The 10,000-nt window shown below is 46.3% G+C and overlaps 1 protein-coding gene across 1 annotated transcript in view; it reads left to right on the top strand.

Annotated features, from left to right (window-relative positions):
* Positions 1 to 923: 923 nt before the first annotated feature.
* The window catches only part of LOC127922889 (maternal embryonic leucine zipper kinase-like), a gene marked incomplete at its 5' end in the record, with an annotated part of 12,687 nt that continues 3,610 nt past the window's right edge, over positions 924 to 10,000 (top strand). Inside the window, 4 exons of the mRNA XM_052506842.1 lie at positions 924 to 992; positions 3,262 to 3,360; positions 5,003 to 5,071; positions 6,714 to 6,812. Of these exons, the coding sequence (XP_052362802.1) occupies positions 924 to 992; positions 3,262 to 3,360; positions 5,003 to 5,071; positions 6,714 to 6,812 (336 nt within the window). The remainder of the gene's footprint in view (positions 993 to 3,261; positions 3,361 to 5,002; positions 5,072 to 6,713; positions 6,813 to 10,000) is intronic.

Genomic DNA, 10,000 nt, shown 5'->3' on the forward strand with positions numbered 1-10,000 from the left:
GTGGTTGTCTGTGTGGTTGTCTGTGTGGTTGTCTGTGTGGTTGCTTGTGTGGGTGTTTGTGTGGGGTGTTTGTCTGTGGTTGTCTGTGTGGGTGTTTGTGTGGTTGTTTGTGTGGTCTGTGTGGTTGTTTGTGGGTGTTTGTGTGGGTGTTTGTTTGGGTGTTTGTGTGGTTGGTTGTCTGTGTGGTTGTCTGTGTGGTTGTCTGTGTGGGTGTCTGTGGTTGTCTGTGTGGTTGTCTGTGTGGTTGTTTGTGTGGTTGTCTGTGTGGTTGTCTGTGTGGTTGTCTGTGTGGTTGTCTGTGTGGTTGTCTGTGTGGTTGTCTGTGTGGTTGTCTGTGTGGGTGTCTGTGTGGGTGTCTGTGTGGGTGTCTGTGTGGGTGTCTGTGTGGTTGTCTGTGTGGGTGTCTGTGTGGTGTGTCTGTGTGGTTGTCTGTGTGGTTGTCTGTGTGGGTGTCTGTGTGGGTGTCTGTGTGGGTGTCTGTGTGGTTGTCTGTGTGGTTGTCTGTGGGGTTGTCTGTGGGGTTGTCTGTGTGGTTGTCTGTGTGGGTGTCTGTGTGGGTGTCTGTGTGGGTGTCTGTGTGGTTGTCTGTGGGGTTGTCTGTGGGGTTGTCTGTGTGGTTGTCTGTGTGGGTGTCTGTGTGGTTGTCTGTGTGGTTGTGTCTGAACTACCCACTGGTGGTGATGGTTCTGAATCTCTTTTCTCTCTCTCCCCTCTGCTCTCTCTCTCTCCCTCTGTCTCTCCCCCTCTTCTCTCTCCCCTCTCTCTCTCTCTCTCTCTCTCCCTCTCTCCTCCCCTCTGTCTCTCTCATCTCCCCTCTCTCCCTCTCTCTCTCTCCTCTCCCCTCTCTCCCTCTCTCTTCTCTCTCTCCCTCTCTCTCCTCCCCTCTTTCTCTCTCTTCTCCCCTCTCTCTCCTCCTCCCTCAGGAGAACCTGTTGATAGATGAAGACCACAACCTGAAACTGATAGACTTTGGTCTCTGTGCCAAACCAAAGGTAACCACACTGTCATGTTGTCTCAGTGATATGTGTCAAGGCTTAGTGGTCATTGTCTGTAAATATATAGATTTGATTAATGTGTTCTGTGTGCCAAGTTCTCCTTATTAATCACTGTGTTTATAGGGGGGTCTGGGATATGAGTTAATGACCTGTTGTGGTCCAGTCTAATAACAGTCTTTATAGGGGGGTCTGGGATATGAGCTGATGACCTGTTGTGGTCCAGTCTAATAACAGTCTTTATAGGGGGTCTGGGATATGAGTTAATGACCTGTTGTGGTCCAGTCTAATAACAGTCTTTATAGGGGGTCTGGGATATGAGTTGATGACCTGTTGTGGTCCAGTCTAATCAATCAGTCTTTATAGGGGGTCTGGGATATGAGTTGATGACCTGTTGTGGTCCAGTCTAATAACAGTCTTTATAGGGGGTCTGGGATATGAGTTAATGACCTGTTGTGGTCCAGTCTAATCAATCAGTCTTTATAGGGGGTCTGGGATATGAGTTGATGACCTGTTGTGGTCAGTCTAAAAACAGTCTTTATAGGGGTCTGGGATATGAGTTAATGACCTGTTGTGGTCCAGTCCTAATCAGTCTGTCTTTGTAGGGGTCTGGGATGAGTTAATGACCTGTTGTGGTCCAGTCTGGCAGCAGTCTTTATAGGGGTCACAGGATATGAGTTAATGATGACAGTCTGTCTAGGATATGAGTTAATGACCTGTTGTGGTCAGTCTAAGTCTGTCTTTATAGGGGTCTGGGATATGAGTTAATGACCTGTTGTCTTTATCCAAGGGGTCTAGGGATATGAGTTAATGACCTGTTGTGGTCCAGTCTAACAGTCTTTATAGGGGTCTGTCTTTAATAACAGTCTTTGTAGGGGTCTGGGATATGAGTTAATGACCTGTTGTGGTCCAGTCTAATCAGTCTGTCTTTATAGGGGTCTGGGATATGAGTGACCTGTTGTGGTTCTATAGGGGTCTGGGATATGAGTTAATGACCTGTTGTGGTCCAGTCTAATAGCAGTCAGTCTTTGATCAGTCTAATAACAGTCTTTATAGGGTCTGGGATATGAGTTAATGACCTGTTTGTGGTCCAGTCTAATAACAGTCTTTATAGGGGTCTGGGGGCTGTCTGTTGTGGTCCAGTCTAATCAGTCTGAGGGGTCTGGGAGCTGATGACCTGTTGTGGAAGTCCAGCCTGCGCTGCTCCTGAACTCATCCAGGGTAAAGCCTACATCGGCTCGGAGGGTGAGACACCCGGTGGGGGGATTTAATATGTCTGGCTGTGTGAATATAATGAGTGTGTGTGTGAGGTCACTTAGAAATGTACTTGTTTGTGTAAAGAAAAGCAAAAATATATATTTAAAAATAATGTCATTAAAAATAACATCAAATTGATCAGAAATACAGTGTAGACATTGGTCCTTCTGTGGCTCAGTTGGTAGAGCATGGCGCATAGCATGAGGTAAGTGGGTTCGATTCGGGACCACCCTTACGTAGAATGTATGCACACACACATGACTGTAAGTCGCTTTGGATAAAAGCGTCAGCTAAATGGCATATATTATATATTATTATATTACATTGTTAATGTTGTAAAATGACTTTTGTAGCTGAAACGGTAGATTTGTTATGGAATATCTACAGAGGCCCATTATCAGCAACCATCACTCCTGTGTTCCAATGAGCGTTGTCTTAGCTAATCCTAAGTTTATCCTTTTAAAAGGCTAATTGATCATTAGAAAACCCCTTTTGCAATTATGTTAGCGCAGCTGAGAAACTAATGTTTTGATTTAAGGAAGCAATAAAACTGGCCTTCTTTAGACTAGTTGAGTATCTGGAGCATCAGCATTTGTGGGTTTGATTACAGACTTAAAATGGCCAGAAACAAAGAGTGTGTGTGTGTGTGTGTGTGTGTGTGTGTGTGTGTGTGTGTGTGTGTGTGTGTGTGTGTGTGTGTGTGTGTGTGTGTGTGTTTACCAGGCTGCTGTGTGGAGTATGGGGGTACTGCTGTGTGGGTATGGGGGTGCTGCTGTGTGGAGTATGATGGGGGCTGCTGTGTGGAGTATGGGGGTGCTGCTGTGTGGAGTATGATGGGGGCTGCTGTGTGGATATATAATGTGTGTGTGTGTTACCAGGCTGATGTGTGGAGTATGGGGGTGCTGCTGCTGTGTGGATATATAATGTGTGTGTGTGTGTTACCAGGCTGATGTGTGGAGTATGGGGGTGCTGCTGCTGTGTGGATATATAATGTGTGTGTGTGTGTTACCAGGCTGATGTGTGGAGTATGGGGGTGCTGCTGTTTGCTCTGCTCTGTGGATATCTGCCCTTTGATGACGACAACTGTATGGTCCTCTACAGGAAAATCACCGTAAGTTACTGTCTGTATTGGTCAAGTTACATGGTGGCTAGCCAGGTATCCAAGGTAACGTGACAGAACATGGTTGTTAGTCAGGTATCCAAGGTAATGTGACAGAACATGGTTGTTAGCCAGGTATCCAAGGTAACGTGACAGAACATGGTTGTTAGCCAGGTATCCAAGGTAACGTGACATAACATGGTTGTTAGCCAGGTATCCAAGGTAACGTAATAATAAGGTAATAATAATATAATATATATGCCATTTAGCAGACTCTTTTATCCAAAGCGACTTGAGTCATGTGTGCATACATTCTACGTATGGGTGGTCCCGGAATCGAACCCCTACCCTGGCGTTACAAGCGCCATGCTCTACCAACTGTGCTACAGAAGGACCACGTGACAGAACATGGTTGTTAGCCAGGTATCCAAGGTAACGTGACAGAACATGGTTTGTTAGCTAGGTATCCAAGGTAACGTGACAGAACATGGTTGTTAGCCAGGTATCAAGGTAACGTGACAGAACATGGTTGTTAGCTAGGTATCCAGGTAACGTGACAGAACATGGTTGTTAGCTAGTTATCCAAGGTAACGTGACAGAACATGGTTGTTAGCCAGGTATCCAAGGTAACGTGACAGAACAAGGTTGTTTAACAAATGGTTCAGCCAGCTCGTAGTTTTAGGACGGACAGCTATTTCTGACACGGTAGAAGGGAAAACCATTTAGTGCCACTAATATAGTTCAGAACTGTTCAACCGTGACAGTTGGTTTTCTCTGGAGGAAAGGGTTCAACCGTACAGTTGGTTTTCTCTGGAGGAAAGGGTTCCACCGTGACAGTTGGTTTTCTCTGGAGGAAAGGGTTCAACCGTACAGTTGGTTTTCTCTGGAGGAAAGGGTTCAACCGTGACAGTTGGTTTTCTCTGGAGGAAAGGGTTCGACCGTGACAGTTGGTTTTCTCTGGAGGAAAGGGTTCAACCGTGACAGTTGGTTTTCTCTGGAGGAAAGGGTTCAACTGTACAGTTGGTTTTCTCTGGAGGAAAGAGTTCAACCGTGACAGTTGGTTTTCTCTGGAGGAAAGGGTTCAACCGTACAGTTGGTTTTCTCTGGAGGAAGGGTTCAACCGTACAGTTGGTTTCTCTGGAGGGAAGGGTTCAACCGTGACAGTTGGTTTTCTCTGGAGGAAAGGGTTCAACCGTGACAGTTGGTTTCTCTGGAGGGAAGGGTTCCACCGTGACAGTTGGTTTTCTCTGGAGGAAATGTGACAGTTGGTTTTCTCTGGAGGAAAGGGTTCAACCGTACAGTTGGTTTCTCTGGAGGAAAGGGTTCAACGTGACAGTTGGTTTTCTCTGGAGGAAAGGGTTCAACCGTACAGTTGGTTTCTCTGGAGGAAAGGGTTCAACCGTGACAGTTGGTTTTCTCTGGAGGAAAGGGTTCAACCGTGACAGTTGGTTTTCTCTGGAGAAAGGGTTCAACCGTGACTGTTGGTTTCTCTGGAGGAAAGGGTTCAACGTGACAGTTGGTTTTCTCTGGAGGAAACGCAGTTGGTTTCTCTGGAGGAAAGGGTTCAACCGTGACAGTTGGTTTTCTCTATTTGGTATTAAAGCCAGATTCAAAGCCTCTTGTGTAAACTAACCTCCTGTTTTTACTGTTCTAGAGAGGTAGTTACAACAACCCTCATTGGCTGTCTCCTGGGAGCATCCTGCTACTCAACCAGATGATGCAGGTACACACACACACACACACACACACACACACACACACACACACACACACACACACACACACACACACCTCCTCTTGCTCTTTGTGTGGTATAGTAGGAGTTATTGATTGTTTGGTATAGTAGTAGTTATTGATTGTTTGGTATAGTAGTAGTTATTGATTGTTTGGTATAGTAGGAGTTATTGATTGTTTGGTATAGTAGTAGTTATTGATTGTTTGGTATAGTAGTAGTTATTGATTGTTTGGTATAGTAGGAGTTATTGATTGTTTGGTATAGTAGTAGTTATTGATTGTTTGGTATAGTAGTAGTTATTGATTGTTTGGTATAGTAGGAGTTATTGATTGTTTGGTATAGTAGGAGTTATTGATTGTTTGGTATAGTAGTAGTTATTGATTGTTTGGTATAGTAGGAGTTATTGATTGTTTGGTATAGTAGGAGTTATTGATTGTTTGGTATAGTAGGAGTTATTGATTGTTTAGTATAGTAGAGTTATTGATTGTTTGGTATAGTAGGAGTTATTGATTGTTTAGTATAGTAGGAGTTATTGATTGTTTGGTATAGTAGGAGTTATTGATTGTTTGGTATAGTAGTAGTTATTGATTGTTTGGTATAGTAGTAGTTATTGATTGTTTAGTATAGTAGTAGTTATTGATTGTTTGGTATAGTAGGAGTTATTGATTGTTTGGTATAGTAGGAGTTATTGATTGTTTAGTATAGTAGTAGTTATTGATTGTTTGGTATAGTAGTAGTTATTGATTGTTTTAGTATAGTAGTAGTTATTGATTGTTTGGTATAGTAGTAGTTAGTGATTGTTTGGTATAGTCGGAGTTATTGATTGTTTGGTATAGTCGGAGTTATTGATTGTTTGGTATAGTAGGAGTTATTGATTGTTTGGTATAGTAGTAGTTATTGATTGTTTGGTATAGTAGGAGTTATTGATTGTTTGGTATAGTAGGAGTTATTGATTGTTTGGTATAGTGGGAGTTATTGATTGTTTGGTATAGTAGGAGTTATTGATTGTTTGGTATAGTAGGAGTTATTGATTGTTTGGTATAGTAGGAGTTATTGATTGTTTGGTATAGTAGGAGTTATTGATTGTTTGGTATAGTAGGAGTTATTGATTGTTTGGTATAGTAGGAGTTATTGATTGTTTGGTATAGTAGTAGTTATTGATTGTTTGGTATAGTAGTTATTGATTGTTTGGTATAGTAGGAGTTATTGATTGTTTGGTATAGTATGAGTTATTGATTGTTTGGTATAGTATGAGTTATTGATTGTTTGGTATAGTATGAGTTATTGATTGTTTGGTATAGTAGGAGTTATTGATTGTTTGGTATAGTAGGAGTTATTGATTGTTTGGTATAGTAGTAGTTATTGATGGTTTGGTATAGTAGTAGGTATTGATTGTGTGACATCAGGTTTGTAGTTATAGTAGTAGGTATTGATTGTGTGACATCAGGTTTGTATAGTAGTAGTTATTGATTGTGAGTGTTTTGTATAGTAGGAGTTATTGATTGTGTGACATCAGGTTTTGTATAGTAGTAGTTATTGATTGTGTGACATCAGGTTTTGTATAGTAGTAGTTATTGATTGTGTGACATCAGGTTTGGTATAGTAGTAGTTATTGATTGTGTGTGTGTAGGTGGATCCTAAGCATCGTGTGACCATCAGACAACTCCTAGACCATCCCTGGACGATGTCTGGCTATGGCACCCCTGTAGAGTGGCACAGCAAGCAACCTGTAAGAACACACACACACCTACACACACCTACACACACCTACACACACACACCTACACACACCTACACACACACACACCTACACACACCTACACACACCTACACACACACCTACACACACACACCTACACACACACACCTACACACACACACACCTAAACACACCTAAACACACCTAAACACACCTAAACACACCTACACACACCTACACACACACACACCTACACACACTCAAACACCTAAACACACCTACACGCGTACACCTAAGAACCCCCGAACGCGCCTCTAAGAACCCCCAAACGCACCTCTAAGAACCCCCAAACGCACCTCTAAGAACCCCCAAACGCACCTCTAAGAACCCCCAAACGCACCTCTAAGAACCCCCAAACGCACCTCTAAGAACCCCAAACGCACCTCTAAGAACCCCCAAACGCACCTCTAAGAACCCCCAAACGCACCTCTAAGAACCCCCAAACGCACCTCTAAGAACCCCCAAACGCACCTCTAAGAACCCCAAACGCACCTCTAAGAACCCCCAAACGCACCTCTAAGAACCCCCAAACGCACCTCTAAGAACCCCAAATGCACCTCTAAGAACCCCCAAATGCACCTCTAAGAACCCCCAAACCCCAAACGCACCTTGTTACAGTTTTTTGTTTTTCCTTGTACGTTTTGGACTTCAGCACGTATAGCTCGTTAGCACGTATAGCTCGTTAGCACGTATAGCTCGTTAGCACGTATAGCTCGTTAGCACGTATAGCTCGTTAGCACGTATAGCTCGTTAGCACGTATAGTTCGTTAGCACGTATAGCGAACCGATTTGCTGTCAACTCGTTAGTCAGGATGTGTTACACCTGTGCTGGTTGCCATCTCGTTAAGGTCGACACCTTTAGTTGTCTCTAGATGTGGAGGGTCGACACCTCTAGTTGTCTCTAGACGTGGAGGGTCCACACCTCTAGTTGTCTCTAGACGTGGAGGGTCGACACCTCTAGTTGTCTCTAGACACGTGGACGTGGGGTCGACACCTCTAGTTGTCTCTAGATGTGGAGGTCGACACCTCTAGTTGTCTCTAGATGTGGAGGGTCGACACCTCTAGTTGTCTCTAGATGTGGAGGGTCGACACTCCTAGTTGTCTCTAGATGTGGAGGGTCGACACCTCTAGTTGTCTCTAGGCGTGGAGGGTCGACACCTCTAGTTGTCTCTAGGCGTGGAGGGTCGACACCTCTAGTTGTCTCTAGGCGTGGAGGTCGACACCTCTAGTTGTCTCTAGACGTGGAGGGTCGACACTCTAGTTGTCTCTAGATGTGGAGGGTCGACACTCTAGTTGTCTCTAGATGTGGAGGGTCGACACCTCTAGTTGTCTCTAGACGTGGAGGGTCGACACCTCTAGTTGTCTCTAGACGTGGAGGGTCGACACCTCTAGTTGTCTCTAGACGTGGAGGGTCGACACCTCTAGTTGTCTCTAGGCGTGGAGGGTCGACACACTCTGAGTTGCCTCTAGACGTGGAGGGTCAGGCATGCCTCTAGACGTGGAGGGTCGACACCTCTAGTTGCCTCTAGACGTGGAGGGTCGACACCTCTAGTTGCCTCTAGATGTGGAGGGTCGAGCACCTCTAGTTGCCTCTAGGCGTGGAGGGTCGACACCTCTAGTGCCTCTAGACGTGGAGGGGGCACCACTGGTGCCTCTAGACGTGGAGGGTCGACACCTCTAGTTGCCTCTAGACGTGGAGGGTCGCTCTAGGTGCCTCTAGACGTGGAGGTCACACTCTGTTGCCTCAGACGTGGAGGGTCGACACCTCTGGTGCCTCTAGACGTGGAGGGTCGACACCTCTAGTTGCCTCTAGACGTGGAGGGTCGACACCTCTAGTTGCCTCTGGCGTGGAGGGTCGGCACCTCAGTTGCCTCTAGGCGTGGGAGGGTCGATACCTCTAGTTGTCTCTAGATGTGGAGGGTCGACACCTCTAGTTGCCTCTAGGCGTGGAGGGTCGACACCTGTCTCTAGACGTGGAGGGTCGACACCTCTAGTTGTCTCTAGACGTGGAGGGTCGACACCTCTAGTTGCCTCTAGACGTGGAGGTCGACACCTCTAGTTGTCTCTAGATGTGGAGGGTCCATACCTCTAGTTGTCTCTAGAGCGTGGAGGGTCGACACCTCAGTTGTCTCTAGACGTGGAGGGTCGACACCTCTAGTTGTCTCTAGACGTGGAGGGTCGACACCTCTAGTTGCCTCTAGACGTGGAGGGTCGGCACCTCTAGTTACCTCTAGGCGTGGAGGTCGACACCTCTAGTTGTCTCTAGACGTGGAGGGTCGACACCTCTAGTTGTCTCTAGACGTGGAGGGTCGACACCTCAGTTGTCTCTAGACGTGGAGGTCGACACCTCTAGTTGCCTCTAGACGTGGAGGGTCGGCACACCTCTAGTTGCCTCTAGACGTGGAGGGTCGACACCTCTGGTGCCTCTAGACGTGGAGGGTTAGACACCTCTAGTTGTCTCTAGATGTGGAGGGTCGACACCATCTAGTTGCCTCTAGACGTGGAGGGTCGGCACCTCTAGTTGTCTCTAGACGTGGAGGGTCGACACTCTAGTTGCCTCTAGACGTGGAGGGTCGACACTCTGGTGCCTCTAGGCGTGGAGGGTGACACTCTAGTTGTCTCTGGATGTGGAGGGTCGGCACCTCTAGCTGCCTCTAGACGTGGAGTGTCGGCACCTCTAGTTGCCTCTAGTGCGTGGAGGGCGACACCTCTAGTTGCCTCTAGATCAGTGGAGGGTCGAGGCACCTCCAAAGATTGCCTCTAGACGTGGAGGGTCGACACCTCTAGTTGCCTCTAGACGTGGAGGGTCGACACCTCTAGTTGTCTCTAGACGTGGAGGACCCGACACCTCTGTTGTCTCAAGGCGTGGAGATTCGACACCTCTAGTTGTCTCTGCAAGACGTGGAGGGTCGACACCTCAGAGTTGTCTCTAGACGTGGAGGTCGACACCTCTAGCAGCTGTCTCTAGACGTGGAGGGTCGATCTCCTCTGAGTTGTCTCAAAGACGTGGAGGGTCGACACCTCTAGTTGTCTCTGGACGTGGAGGACCGACACCTCTAGTTGTCTCTCTGTGTGGACGTGGGGTCGACACCTCTAGTTGTCTCTGGACGTGGAGGGTCGACAGATAGGAATAGATAGATTCAAATAATTGAACCCCA

Source organism: Oncorhynchus keta, unplaced genomic scaffold (genome assembly GCF_023373465.1).
Source record: "Oncorhynchus keta strain PuntledgeMale-10-30-2019 unplaced genomic scaffold, Oket_V2 Un_contig_27568_pilon_pilon, whole genome shotgun sequence".
Lineage (NCBI taxonomy): Eukaryota > Metazoa > Chordata > Actinopteri > Salmoniformes > Salmonidae > Oncorhynchus > Oncorhynchus keta.